The following is a 16,370-nucleotide window of genomic DNA, read 5'->3' as shown; positions in this document are numbered from 1 at the left end:
CGAACAAAAATCGTATGGGGCGGGCACTATAAAATATCATATGGAACGGCCTTCATAGTGTGCCACATTATGAAGCCCGCCCCATATGATTTTTGTTCAATAAAAACACACTAATTATTAGATAACGTTGTCCCCGATCCTAACTTGTCGGCATGCTTTAGAGGCCATCTTCTCAAATGGTTCTTCCGTTGAAGCGAACATGTGGAGATCATACACTGCCTATCTGCTTTCGATTTTGTGGAAAGCGAGAAATGAAGAGATCTTTCAAAACCAATTGCAAGGCACTGGCAACATTTATTTTTTGTGTGTGTGTGTATGTACGTACGTACGTACGTACGTACGAAGGTATGAATGTATGTACGTGTGTATGTATGTACATGTAGGTGTATAATTCTCTATTTCCTTATATATTGGTTAGGGAAGACAACATTATTTTCTATTTCTTTATTTTTGCTCGGGATCAACAAGCTGACTCTTCTAACCCAATACCGACACGGCGAGGGGAACCAAGAAGGCCGAGGGTCCTAACAGTGGCAGCCAACAACCACGCTTGGTAATGCCAGCGAGTGCCCACTGAATAATGTCAGTAGTCTATTAGTTCTTCCACCTCAAGGGAATCTACTGCCACATGCAATCATGTAAATGAAGAATCGCGGATAGTTTGACAACCTTGGGGTGATCAAGGAAAATCAGATCTCTTGCTTGGCTACGAACAGGAGGCTGCTAGAAAGTGTCCTAATCATCTGAAATGCTGTACAACCATCATAAATAGGAGTGAAAATGGACTGTTTAATATCCATTCAAATCTATTTTTTATCCGAATCTATATATATATATATATATATATATATATGTATGGATAAAAACTTAATTTTATGATCAATACCCATATTAATTTATATTCATTTTCATATTCATAACATCAAAGTAAAATGAATATGAATATGCATAAACAACTATAAGATTCACATCTGAATATCTAATTATATTTATTATCCTATTTAATTTTACATAGCACTTATGAACATTTAAGAAAAATTAAGTGACCATATTAACATTCTATTAATTTGATTTTTATTTCACTTGATAATGTTTTCGATTTTATGGTTATAAAGTTTATGATCTGACTTATATTTTATTTACACTACAGTAAAAATGGTAAAAGATAATGCTATAAAAGGTATTTTACGACGCTAAGAAGCATCGAAAATAAGCATTACGACGTTTCAAAAAACGTCGCGAAAGCGTCGTCTATGTAAGAGTGGAGACGAAAAGCGCCGACACTTTTTAAAAGCATCGCAATATTTTCTAACGATACTTTAAAACGTCGTAAAATTAAATTTTATTGGTGCTTTTTAGCATCGTTAATGACAACGCATCCTCCACTCTACCAAGATACTTTTCGAAGCATCGGCAGTTAAGTCGCTAGCGACGCTTATAAACATCGTTAATCAGTCTATTAACGATGCTTATAAGCGTCGTTAATTTTTTAACAGAAAAAAAAATATACAGGTTTTATATATAAAAAAAAGAATACATATATTTCTGTATAAAATTATATCAATTATTCAAATATAAACCTATACAATCACCACCATTCACACCAAAAGCAAACTTCAATAGCAAATTTAACCAAATCAAAAGACATTGTTTTATATAAATAAAAATAAAGTACTAATCGTCTATTACAATCAAGAGTTCAACCTAACTAAAAGCATACAGAAAATATAAGACTACAATAAAAATAAAATGATGTCAATCTGCAGACGGATGGTCGTCGCTGTCTCCACGTGACGTGCCGCCGTCTCGACGGATGCCTGATGTGCCAGGAGCCTACAAGAAACATATGAAAAACTTGATTTGCATATCTATAAATAAAAATATATAGATCATTAAATTAATATAAAAATATATATTTAATAATATGTGTTTACCTGAGATGGGCTATACATCTCTAATAAAGATGTAAGCCGATCAATCTGTCCCCTCATGGCCTGCATCTCGGCACGACTTTGTCGCATCTCCTCCATCTCAGCGGCACGACTCTGTCTAATCTCCTGTATCTTCGTCTCGAGTCTGCGGACGTGTGAATCCTGAGCATCTACTGCAACATGTTGCATATATCTACTAACCTCAGATAACTGAGTGGGGGTGACTCCTACTCCATAACCCCTCACTCGACCGTAGCGCTCTGGTCCCATCAACTCTGTGAACACCTCGGCCTTGATACGGTTCTGCTGCGTCGATACTGCAGACTCATCGTCACGCTCCGCAATAAGAGATGTAGCTCTCTCCTGTATTTATTTTGAAAACAAGAGTTATACATTAATAGCTAACAAAATTAAATTAAAATCATTACAAAAAATAGAATATTAATAATGCCATACAAATAAATCTTTCAACTCATCTCGAACAAAAGTACCATCCTGATGAGTATGAGTCATTCGGTAAAACTTCACTTTACCGGGTTCCCTCCCATGCTCATCCACCTACACAAATAATTTCAATTTTAAGCAAACAATTATAATAATTTAAAAAAAAATATGAGTATCATGATACAGACATGATCCACGATACATAATGATATTAGTTATATAAATATTTGAACATAAAAATTAGAAGTTAATTATGAAAGTTTAAGGAACATACAAACTCCTGTCGGAGTCGTGCATAACTCTTCGACCCCGATGTATGAGGAACAGACTGAGCTGCTCGTGCAGCTCTACCAATAGCAGAATAAGTCTGTAAAATAAAGTAAAAAACTTATTATATGTATAATATATAATATATAATATAAATCAATATTTTTATAAAATATTTAAAAGAAAAGATAATGAGCAGATAATATACTTGTGCCCTCTCGGAGAACCAATAATGAACCAACTCCATCCACTGATGAGGAGGTACATCAGAAAGATAATTCCTAGCAACCTCCTCCTCTGTCATACCCTGTCTCATATAGTCCCTCTTCAATTGTGCTCTATATTCTTTCCATTTGCGGTTGAGAGACTTCATTACAAAATTATGAGTGGATGGAGGGAGAACAAACTTGCTCTATAAAAAAAAATATTAAATAAAATAAATTATATAAGTGATCAACAATTAATATACAGTATGAACATCAATTCATTATCTCTATAACTCGGAGGAGCTCAACTTTGTACGTTGGAAGCATGTCATTCCATTTTGCATAGCCCAACGGACATAACTGAGGCCTCCGAGCAACAGTCCCCAAAAATGAAGCTTATAAGCGTCGTTAATTTTTTTAACAGAAAAAAAAAATATACAGATTTTATATATAAAAAAAAGAATACATACATTTCTGTACAAAATTATATCAATTATTCAAACATAAATCTGTACAATCACTACCATTCACACCAAAAGCAAACTTCAATAGCAAATTTATCCAAATCAAAAGACATTGTTTTATATAAATAAAAATAAAATACTAATCATCCATTATAATCAAGAGTTCAATCTAACTAAAAGCATACATAAAATATAAGACTACAATAAAAATAAAATGATATCAATCTGCAGGCGGATGGTCGTCGCTGTCTCCACGTGACGTGCCGCCGTCTCGACGGATGCCTGATGTGCCAGGAGCCTACAAGAAACATATGAAAAACTTGATTTGCATATCTATAAATAAAAATATATAGATCATTAAATTAATATAAAAATATATATTTAATAATATGTGTTTACCTGAGATGGGCTATACATCTCTAATAAAGATGTAAGCCGATCAATCTGTCCCCTCATGGCCTGCATCTCGGCACGGCTTTGTCGCATCTCCTCCATCTCAGCGGCACGACTCTGTCTAATCTCCTGTATCTTCGTCTCGAGTCTGCGGACGTGTGAATCCTGAGCATCTACTGCAACATGTTGCATATATCTACTAACCTCAGATAACTGAGTGGGGGTGACTCCTACTCCATAACCCCTCACTCGACCGTAGCGCTCTGGTCCCATCAACTCTGTGAACACCTCGACCTCGATACGGCTCTGCTGTGTGGATACTGCAGACTCATCGTCACGCTCCGCAATAAGAGATGTAGCTCTCTCCTGTATTTATTTTGAAAACAAGAGTTATACATTAATAGCTAACAAAATTAAATTAAAATCATTACAAAAAATAAAATATTAATAATACGGTACGTATAAATCTCTCGACTCATCTCGAATAAAAGTACCATCCTGATGAGTATGAGTCATCCGGTAAAACTTCACTTTATCGGGTTCCCTCCCATGCTCATCCACCTACACAAATAATTTTAATTTTAAGCAAACAGTTATAACAATTTAAAAAAATATATGAGTATCATGATACAGACATAGTCCACGATACATAATGATATTAGTTATATAAATATTTCAACATAAAAATTAGAAGTTAATTATGAAAGTTTAAGGAACATACAAACTCCTGTCGGAGTCATGCATAACTCTTCGACCCCGATGTATGAGGAACAAACTGAGCTGCTCGTGCAGCTCTACCAATAGCAGAATAAGTCTGTAAAATAAAGTAAAAAATTTGTTATATATATAATATATAATATACAATATAAATCAATATTTTTATAAAATATTTAAAAGAAAAGATAATGAGCAGATAATATACATGTGCCCTCTTGGAGAACCAATAATGAACCAACTCCATCTACTGATGAGGGGTTACATCAGGAGGATAATTCCTAACAACCTCCTCCTCTGTCATACCCTGTCTCATATAGTCCCTCTTTAATTGTGCTCTATATTCTTTCCATTTGCGGTTAAGAGACTTCATTACAAAATCATGAGTGGATGGAGGGAGAACAAACTTGCTCTATAAAAAAAAAATTAAATAAAATAAATTATATAAGTGATTAACAATTAATATACAGTATGAACATCAATTCATTACCTCTATAATTCAGAGGAGCTCAACTTTGTACGTTGGAAGCATGTCATTCCATTTTGCATAGCCTAACGGACATAGCTGAGGCCTCCGAGCAATAGTCTCCAAAAATGAAATCAATAAGCAGGCAGCTTTCTTAATTGGCTGACCTAGCTGATTGCACTCCACAATAATTCTCTCGTCCTCACGCATCTGTCACACATCTCATACTACTGTGGATCCGCGTCTGGGGCGTACTCTCCTGGATCCGTCTACAAAAAATATATAAAAGTAACGATATCATAAATATACATAAAATAAAATAAAAATAAAATTATATGAAAGATAATATATACCCTGTACGTGTATCTCATCATTTGGCTGATGAACAAGAGGATCGTGCTGTGCTGATGATGAAGAATGACAGGGCTCAGAATGCTGTGCAGCTGAACTGACCTCAGGCTGCTGTGCTGAAGAAGACGTACCGGCCTTTGTCTGTGAAAATTGGAACTGCACACCAGCATATCATCCCCTGCGACGCATGATGTCACCTAGCATTTATATAAATAAAAGATAAAATCAGTTAATATATTGAGTAAAATAACATAATAATTAATGCAAATTATATACATCATAAATAATTATTATCAGTAACAATCAAGCAATAGTGTTTTCTTTAAATTATGTCCTAACCAACATCGTCGTAGCATTTAAATCATCAGCTAGCATAAAATTGTAGGGCATACATTATATATAAGTGTCATTATCATCATCCTCCACTTGGTTTTCCATATCATATAAGTCTCTAGATTTTGTTTTGATGATAGTAAACCAATCTTTATCTTTTGCATCTTGTACATAAAATACTTGACGAGCTTGAGATGAAAAAATGAATGGGTCATCATTCAATAACACACCAGTGTGTATAAACCTTAAAAAATTTACAAGTGTAAATCCATTTACATCTTGTTTCAAATTTCTTGGTGAGTTTATGTCTACCCAATCATATCTAAATAATACTAATTTAAATTTTTTATAATAATCTAACTTATAGATATCTTTAAGTGCACCATAATAGGATTTTCCATCCGCTTCCCCCATAACACTGCTATTCTGTATTTTTCTAAATTTTTTTCATTCTCTAGTATGAAATTTAAAGCCATTAATTATGAAACCATTATATCTATTCACAATTTTGTTAGGTCCTCGAGCAAGAGCTATTAGTTCATCTGAATTATTTCTCTCCATCATCTTTGATACCTAAAAAAAATGATATGAAGTGCTGTTGAGTTATCTGATATTAAATATGTATCAAAAATTAATGTATCCCACAATTAAATATAAATCACACCTGATTCGAAAGTCACATAGGGAATAACTCGACCAACCATCGCTGTTCAATCCTTGCATTAGGATGAATATTATGATTGGCTCGTCTCTGATAAATTAAAAATTCACTGCATAAAATATAAATATATCATTTAGAACATTATATCTAATATAAAATTTAAATCTTGATGTCATGCCTTAAATATACTAACCAGCGATGGTCAGATATTATATCACTATGAAGTAACACATAACGATGTGCTTGTGCTAAGGATTTTTGATCAAGTACAATACTTTCAGCTCTTCTCAAGAATTTTCCAGCAGTTGAGAACTTATACAGTTCTGCATTCTCCACAAAGTCATTATGCCATTGAGGTCGACTAAAAATAGTCTTTACACTTTGAAGATATCTTGAACAAAATATCAAACATTCATCAGCAATATATCCTTCAGCAATCGAGCCCTCGAGATAGGATCTATTTCGCACATAATCTTTAAGACGCATAAGATACCTTCAAGAATTAAATATTTATTAAAATATCAGTATGCTATTGTTTCTAATAAAATTATCAAAAGATTTAAGGTTTGCAATAATACCTCTCAATAGGATACATCCATCTATAATATACCGGTCCACCAACTTTAACTTCTGAAGCTAGGTGAATGAGCAGATGTACCATAATAGTAAAAAATTCAGGAGAAATTTTTTTTTTCATCTAACAAAATGTAATTGCAATATCGGACTCTAACTGATCAAGTTTTCGAGGATCAATAACTTTTGAACATAATACCTTAAAGAATGACGATAATCGAAGTACAATTACAACAACTTGTTTCGACAATGACGATCTTAAAGCTATTAGAAAGATATCTTGCATCAATATGTGACCATCGTGACTTTTAAGATTTGAAAGTTTTCAATCTTTTAGATGTACACATCGAAAAATATTTGATGCATATCCATCAGGTACCTTGATACTTTTCAAAACTCCCAAAAAATTATCCTTTTCTCGAGCAGACATTGTGTAACATGCAGGAGGCACATAAATTCTATCATTAGCAAGTATTTTAGGATGAAGCTCCTGTCAGATATCCATTTCTTTTAAATCAAGACGCGCCTTCATGTTATCTTTGCTCTTTCCATCAAGGTTTAAAAATATTCCAAGTAAATTATCACAAACATTCTTCTCTATATACATGACATCAAGATTGTACCGAATAAGATTATGTTTCCAATAAGGTAAGTCAAAAAAGATACTTCATTTTTTTCATAAATATTTACTAGGCTGTTGTGTAGATGCTATTTGTATGTCTTCCTCATTTTCATCCTCGAAATAATTGTCTGGATCTTGAAATACCTCTGCATCTGTAGTACTGATACTGACTTCCTCTGGTAACCCTTCGCACATTGAGCTTTCAACATCATCCCTTCCTCTTTTTTTAGAAGACTTTGAGTACTTACCATAACTGTAATTGATGCCATCTATTTGTCTATGAACATCAGTTCCAGAAGGTGGAATAGGGGCACATCCCAATTCTATAGTACCATCAAACAAATCTTTCTGAAATTGAAATAGATGATTTACTTCCAACCATTGACGATGTCCCATGTAATAAAATTTACCTTTATGTTTTAACCAAATTGAATGTGTTGAATCTCCACAACAAGGACATGCGACCCGTCCCTTTGTACTCCAGTCAGATAAATTGGCATATGCTGGAAAATCATTAATAGTCCATAACAAAGCTGCCCGTAGTTTAAATGTTTGGCCGTTGGAAGCATTAAATGCATCAATACCCTCCCACAACTGTTTCAATTCCTCTATTAAAGGCTGTAGGAAAATATCAATATCATTGCCTAGACCCTTATCTCCTGGAATAACCATTGACAAGATAAGTGATGATTGTTTCATGCACATCTACGGTGGCAAATTGTAAGGTATCAAAACGACTGGCCAAGTGTTGTAGGTAGAACTCAGGGTCCAAAATGGATTGAAGCCATCAGAAGCTAAGCCAAACCTAACACTGCGAACATCAGAGGCAAAATCAGGATGCCTATCATCAAATACTTTTCATTGAAGACTATCTGCTGGATGTCTCAACATTCCATCCTTTGTACGTCCTTCATCATGCCATCTCATTGATGAAGCTGTTTTTGATGATGCATAAATCTTTTTCAATCTAGGTATAAGAGGAAAGTAACGCAATACCTTCGTCGATTTTTTTTTACTCCGCATTGCATCCAATTCATTCAGTACATTGTCTCGATCTTCTTTTTGTGTTATCCATCTTGAAGATCTACATACATTGCATAACTCTTGATTAGCATTTTCACCCCGATATAACATACAATCTTTCGGACAACTATGAATCTTTTCGTATCCAAGATCCAATTCTTTTACTACTTTCTTGGCTTCATAATATGATGGTGGTAAACGAGTACTTTCTGAAAATGCATCCTTTAATAACTTGAGCAGCATGGTAAAACTCTTCCCAGACCATTCATTCAAATATTTTAAATGAAATAAATGTACAAGAAAAGAAATCTTAAAAAATTTTGTACAATCCGGATATAATTCTTCATCTGCATCTTTCATTAAGGTGTGATAACGAACTGTCTCATCATTAGATGTATGTATAGGCTCCTCAACATGCATACATTCCGTATGCGTATATCCATCAAACATCCCAACTGTTTCTTGTATACTACTGGATTCTCCTAAATTTTGAACACCAAGTCCAAAAGCATCTGTGATCAAACCCTTTATATCATCATCTTTTGCAGAATTGTCTTGTAGGCTAGTGGATCCAAAATGAGTCAGGGGTTGGTTACATGATGATGGCAACATAGATTCCCCATGAAAAATTCAGTCGGTATAACCTCTTAAAAAATCATTCCATACCAAATGTTCTTCAACAATTTGTGGATCTAAAGAAGAACGATTTACACATTTCCAACATGGACATAAAATCTTTTCATTCAAACTACTTTTCTCCATACCAAATTTAATGAAGTCATGAACTCCATCTAAATATTCTTTACTATTTTTTGGTTTATTTATCCAACTTTTGTCCATTGTAGGATAAAAATGATCGAACTTGCAACTTATCTAAAAATAAAAAAAATTATACAATCTATATTAATGCAATGAGTAAAAAATATCAGTCATTTCATAAAATTCAAAAAATAACAGCTATTGTAGTTCATTATATAACTTGAAGACTCAAAAATACATCTAGATATGATATGGTTTACATAGTAAATGCTTGCTATCATCAACTAATAGGTAAAGAAGGTCCTATCCCATTCAGAAAATGCATTAATTCTATAGGTCAATTATAGTAATCAAATGATATGCAACAAGAGCCGAAAAAAATTTCGGCAGTATTTTTCCTTAGTTCTCCCGTATAGGAAGAATAAAAGAAAAATACCATCCAAAATTTTTTTCGAACCCTCAGCATACCATTTGATTATTGTAATGACCTATAGAATTACTCACATTTTTCAAACTGTCCATACTGGATAATCAATTGATCAATGTATATAATTCTTTTATCTGTATAAAAATAAATAAATATACGGATACAATAAAATATATACATTAATCAAAAGATGGATCTATGGTTCTATACAATATAATTTTTTTTAAAATTAATTCATAATTAACATTGCCTGGCATCTTTCATCGGCCTGAGCGCGTAGGACTGGATGCCTTCGGTGCCAACTGGGATCAAAGATTCGAGCATGCAAAGCCGAGACCCAAGTCTCGTACATGTTAATTAAATATTGTGCACTGTGTCATAAACTTTTAACAACTAAATTAGATAATTATTCGATGGTAACCAAATAATAAAAGAATCAACAAAATAAACCCTTAGGATTAGAATGCATCCTAACCAAGTCATTCAAAATTCTCATATATAATAAAATAAATAATCTCTTTCCCAAAGTCAGTTTAGCCATCAAAAGCTAAGGCATCACAATTAAATCTAAAAATAATTAACAAAAATAATTAAAATATTATCTAAATCTTCTAACTACTACGTACACTTCCAAATAATGCCATACACGAGAATAATCTTTCAATCTAAAAAATAAAACATTATTAGAGAAATGAATTACTTACAGTGGACAATAATATGAGAAAATACTAGACGATATTGTTTTCGTCAAATACCTGCATTCAATAAAAAAATATGACAGTCAATAATTAATATATATTTTATCTATTTTAAATTATCCAAAATATATTTAAAAAAAATTCAAATTATATACCAAAGGTCAGAGAATAAGGGGGTGGAGGAGCACCGGTAGCTGGAAGGGAGGCGGTGCGGTCGGGGAGCAAGGGGGCCAAGGAGCACGGCCCGCTGGGAGGGCCGGGGATGGGTGTCGGAGGCCGGGGAGGGAGGACAGGGGGGCCACCTGTCGGCTGGGTCGGTGGCCGGGCCGGGGGGGTGGGGGGGCAGTGGGGTACGGTGTCGGGGAAGGGGATGGTGGGATGCGGTCGGGTCGGGATGCCAACTGTTGATGGTCTAGATCGGCCTCCCAGGCCATCGGATGTCGGTCGCGTGGCACAAATCAGGACCATTCGACCAGATGACTCCTTGACGTACCATCATTCTGATCTGGCAACGTAAGTCGATCCACGTGAAATGGTGTTGGGCCAATCAACTTGGGGTAGATGGCAATCTTCTGACTGGCCAGACTATAATCACCGAATCTCGATCTTTGAGATCGAAATAATGACCCTCCTCGATTTGCCCATCCCTCGTAAATACATCAGGATCCATGAAGTGCTTAATCTTCTTAAATAATTAAAACACGATTCACAAAACTTGTCAAATCGATGTTGCATTTCATGAAGCAAAATGATGGTCTACTAGAGACCAAGTATTTTGGATTCACCAGCTCGAACATATGCCAAGAACATATTTCGAAGACTACTAGTTCCTTCATTCAAGACAAATATCTCGAACTTAAAAGTTGGAGGCAAATGTTATGGGATCATACTACCTCGGCTACTATCCTCGGATCTAATCCTCAAACATAATCTTCAGATCAGCTGAAGTACCGAAGTAGATTCCAAATGACAAACATCATCTAAATATCTTAACAACTTCATCAAACTTGATCCTTAGCCACTTGCCGCAGGACATCGACACGCCATCGATGGCTACGACCAACAACTCACCAAAACTATCATAAGAGAGCCAATAGGGAATAATCCCGACCCTCCGGATCGATTGCCAGCCAACCTTAAGGTCGAGATATTATCGACCACATAGAGTGACTTTCCGCATCCGACATCGATGAGGACACATCCGGACCGAGGCCTCGGTGGTGTGCCAACCTCAAGTTACTGGTCTATTCAGTCACGTGGATCACCATCAAAAATCTTCATTAGAACGTAGCCACTATCCATAATTAACAACCTCCAATTTGTAGATCATAACAACCTAACAAATCACAATCTTGACAAATCGTAACCTAGCCTAACGGCCTACATCACCACCTCTATATAAAGAGGTAAGAAGGGGACAGTCGAAGTAAGCTAGATTAAGGAGAAAAAATACTCTCATACTTTTGCCCACTCATCTTTCTCTTTTTTACTACTGTTCTCAAATGCCGGCTGACTTAAATATCAGGAGAATCCCCTACCAAGCCATCCCGATGAGTATGGACTTTTTTACAGCTCTTTGTCATGATTTCGATGCTCGGACCATCCTGTATCCTCGGCCACATAAGCATCCTCCGAAGCCTTCATGCAATAGTAGCAAATCCAAATTTATAAGAGATGGATGGGTGGTTTAATTTTGTTAGCCAAAAAAATTTTAAAAAAAAAATTCTTTCCATTTAACACCAACCTTGCCTATAAAATAGGGTGCAGACTGCAATAGCTTGCACAACTAATAAAAACTTCACTCACCCACATTTTGTTAAACAATCATCTTGTACCATGTTGTGATTTGTAGTTGTACTGTTAACATAGCATCTAAAAAATTTTCCCTGTTATATATGTAAAAAAATATTTCCCTGCAAAATATAGCATCAAAAATAAAGCTAGCAATGCCTAAAAGCAAGAAATTTAAGTACCGTGAGAGGGATGATAGGGTCATAAGTTTGTGCCGTACAAATACTATGATAGCCCAATATGGTTGAAGATTTTTTCTTGTTATTCATATTTTTTGATAAAGGCCATCCCATGTCAGTTTTCATAGGTCTATTTCTCTTATTTTTCTAGCTTAGAATAAGAACTAAATTAAGTGAATTAAATATTTTGAAGGAGCGTAGAAACTAAAGTTGAATGGAGAAATTAAGGTAAAAACGTCAACGAAACGGAGAAGCATGGACAAATGGCACTTGGGGATCTGAGTTTAATATGCAAGCTATTCATGTATTATCTATTAAGACATAATTGTTATGTATGATGCGTGCGATTTACCTAATCCTCCAATCTAGTTAAAATTTTATTTATTATATATATAATGCAATATGTAAATATATACTCGCAGTTTTGGAAGCTTTCACCATCTCTCCTTTAAAGTAAATATTAAACCAAACGGAATATCTTCATTGAATATAAGAATAGAGCATAGAGCATGCACGGTGGAGCCTTGTGGATGGGAAACACAGATCCTCGGGAGCAGAGTGATGCGCCAGAGTCCATACGACAGATAAAAAAATTAAGTACTTTCGCCTCATCTTCTTTTCCCTTCTTCTGTTCTTCATCTAACCTCTCTCTCTCTCTCTCTCGCTCTATATGCTTTCACTTGTTTCATTTGCTCAACGAAAGAGGTTAAGCCCATCTGTAATCTTCCCTTCTTTTCTTGGAAATATCTAAATTACTTCAACGCAAAATAATGGGGAGGACGAAATAAATATCACAAAATTCTGATAGTTTGCCATATTCATGTGAATATATATGATCCCAAGGTGCTTATATAGCTACAAAATAAAGAAAATATGTGACGCATGCCATCTCGAGTAATTAGTTGATTGGTAAGTGTATGTATGTATATATATATATATATATATATATCGCGATGTTAGGAAATCGCTTTCAGACGTCACGTGATGGCTCAAGAGTTAACAGATACTCTTGTTGCTGCTGCAAGAGAACACAAAGACAGCGAGGAACATATATGGTAGCTAGGAAAAGATCAAGGAATATCAAAACGTGGGGATCCATGCATGACAGCGGCATATCTGCCAATATGTAGAAATTAACTTACGACGCACAGCAAAGAGAGAGGAGGAAAACCATAAACGACAGCTTTTGGACACGCTGAAAAGCTGCGCTTAACGCAACGCGCTTATTACACACACGCGCTTATTCAGAACACAGTCACCATGATCGATCGTTATCATCATTTCTGAGCCACCATAGCAATCTTCCTGATGCTGGGCTCTCCTGCAGCAGCATTCGCCACGGTGGAATTCTGGATCTGCCGGGTTATAATGACGCCAGGGGATCCTACAGTGTGTGTGCCGGTGGCCCAAAGCGCCGGGCCATAAACCACCACATTCCGATCTCGTTGGAGGATACAGACATAGTTGCCTGGATTCCCTCCAGTGTTGCTCGCCCACAGAGGGGTGTTGCCGTTGCCGTAGACCACAAGGTTCCCATCCGACTGCATCCTGAGGAAGCAGTTGGAGCCCTTGCCATACGTGCCAGAAGCCCAAACGGCACGCCCACTGTCGTATAGGACCAGATTGCAGTCCGTCTGCATGGGGAAAGTATAAGGTCCCCAACTGAGCTGCTGGCCCGGGTAGAGGGTGTCACCCGAGTACAAGATATTATCGGCCACGCAAGATGGCCAGAGAAGGCCGAAGATGGCCGAAAGGATTACAAGGGTGGCGAGGGCCGAGGTTGGAGTTGCCATTGTCTCTCCGAGAGGTTCTGCATTGGCCTTGCCTTGAGGTCTATTTATAGATGGATGGAGGAGCTAGGGTGTTGGAGTAATTTAAGGCATCGGTTAATTATTATTATTATTATTATTATTATTATTATTATTATTATTATTATTATTATTATTATTATTATTATTATTATTATTATTATTATTATTATTTACTTTTTTTTTTTTTTACCTTTTTTATTCTTAGCACTGACGCGTGTTAGTTATATACGTTAAGCCTTAATTAGACTCAATAGAACTTGATTTGTCGTTAATGAGCATCACAATTCCACACGCAGCATGAGGAAGTGGTTTGGTGCTGGGATGGTGCTTTCTTTTTTGTTGTCGTCGTCGCTTCTTTGGCGCGAGAAGGTTGAAAGTGGTCCTCTCGTCCCTTCTTAGGAAGGCCTCCTCTTCCAAATGAGGGGTGCTAATCTTTATCTTTTTATCCTACGCCATCCATCTCAGGGGCTGACGCCAAATAAAATAAGATCTCCAGCTCCTGTCCAGCTGGCAGATAATGATAGTTTACTCGCAAAATATGGTGGTATGAGGTGGAATTAATTCAATTTCGGGCCCATGGCAGAACAAATTATTATACGTGGTTGAGGTTCATTTTCTACGGATTGGACGGATCTCGTGGTTTGAAGTACATCAAATCGATCGAACAATACAAATGCCAACTTAGCTTCAACATTACTCTCATAAAGAGCGAGAAGAGTGGAACTAGTCTGGCCAAATTTTAAGAGTGACGGCTTCTTTCTTCTCCTCGCCACCTTTTCACAGGTTCTCTGGATCATCTACCCCGCAGCCCTCAGCCGCCGTCCAAATTTCTTGAACGGCCTCCTGCCCACGACAATGATGAAATCATCATGCCCGAATCATCCAGTCAACATGCCTCAAATTTTGGAAGCGGCCTTAGCTGCAGTAACGGGCCCGCGCCCATGGGCCTGAAATTCCCGTTAGTTTAACTTAAATTGTGGAACATTTTAGCTCAACAAGTTAGTATACATAAGACCGATAAATATTCATCGACACTCGATTCCACATTGTTTTGGTAAAAGGTTAAAAAAAACAAAAGAAAGTTAAAAATGAGAAGCAAACAAACAAACAAAAAAATCTCGTGGGACTGTACCATGGGATGGGGTTGGATGGATAATGGGAAGCCAGGATTTGATGCGGAATCCAAAAAAAAAAAAAAAAAAAGAAAAGCTCGAGGAAGGCGTGGAGCAACCAACAAAAACGAACAAAAATCATATGGGGCGGCACTATAAAATATCATATGGAACGGCCTTCACAGTGTGCCACATTATGAAGCCCGCCCCATATGATATTTTATAGTGCCCGCCCCATATGATTTTTGTTCAATAAAAACACACTAATTATTAGATAACATTGTCCCCGATCCTAACTTGTCGGCATGCTTTAGAGGCCATCTTCTCAAATGATTCTTCCGTTGAAGCGAACATGTGGAGATCATACACTGCCTGTCTGCTTTCGATTTTGTGGAAAGCGAGAAATGAAGAGATCTTTCAAAACCAATTGCAAGGCACTGGCAACATTATTATTTTGTGTGTGTGTGTATGTACGTACGTACGTACGAAGGTATGAATGTATGTACGTGTGTATGTATGTACATGTAGGTGTCTAATTCTCTATTTCCTTACATATTGGTTAGGGAAGACAACATTATTTTCTATTTCTTTATTTTTGCTCGGGATCAACAAGCTGACTCTTCTAACCCAATACCGACACGGCGAGGGGAACCAAGAAGGCCGAGAGTCCTAACAGTGGCAGCCAACAACCAAGCTTGGTAATGCCAGCGAGTGCCCACTGAATAATGTAAGTAGTCTATTAGTTCTTCCACCTCAAGGGAATCTACTGCCACATGCAATCATGTAAATGAAGAATCGCGGATAGTTTGACAACCTTGGGGTGATCAAGGAAAATCAGATCTCTCGCTTGGCTACGAACAGGAGGCTGCTAGGAAGTGTCCTAATCATCTGAAATGCTGTACAACCATCATAAATAGGAGTGAAAATGGACTGTTTAATATCCGTTCAAATCTATTTTTTATCTGAATCTATATATATGGATAAAAACTTAAGTATATGACCAATACCCATATTAATTTATATTCATTTTCATATTCATAACATCAAAGAAAAATGAATATAAATATGCATAAACAACTATAAGATTCACATCTGAATATCTAATTATATTTATTATCCTATTTAATTTTACATAGCACTTATGA

General features: G+C 36.2%; 1 protein-coding gene across 1 annotated transcript; it reads right to left on the bottom strand.

Annotated features, from left to right (window-relative positions):
* Positions 1 to 13,358: 13,358 nt before the first annotated feature.
* LOC105044336 (mannose-specific lectin) lies at positions 13,359 to 14,125 on the bottom strand. The gene has a single exon (XM_010922188.3). The coding sequence runs from the start codon at positions 14,093 to 14,095 to the stop codon at positions 13,580 to 13,582; it is 516 nt and encodes a 171-aa protein (XP_010920490.1). The 5' UTR covers positions 14,096 to 14,125; the 3' UTR covers positions 13,359 to 13,579.
* Positions 14,126 to 16,370: the final 2,245 nt, after the last annotated feature.

The sequence above is a fragment of the Elaeis guineensis genome, chromosome 5, assembly GCF_000442705.2.
Source record: "Elaeis guineensis isolate ETL-2024a chromosome 5, EG11, whole genome shotgun sequence".
Classification (NCBI taxonomy): Eukaryota; Viridiplantae; Streptophyta; class Magnoliopsida; order Arecales; family Arecaceae; genus Elaeis; species Elaeis guineensis.
This window is presented reverse-complemented; position numbering and strand designations above follow the sequence as displayed.

Excerpts from the sequence above, each read along its gene's own strand:
- LOC105044336 (XM_010922188.3), bottom strand. The coding sequence starts at position 14,095 with ATGGCAACTCCAACCTCGGCCCTCGCCACCCTTGTAATCCTTTCGGCC.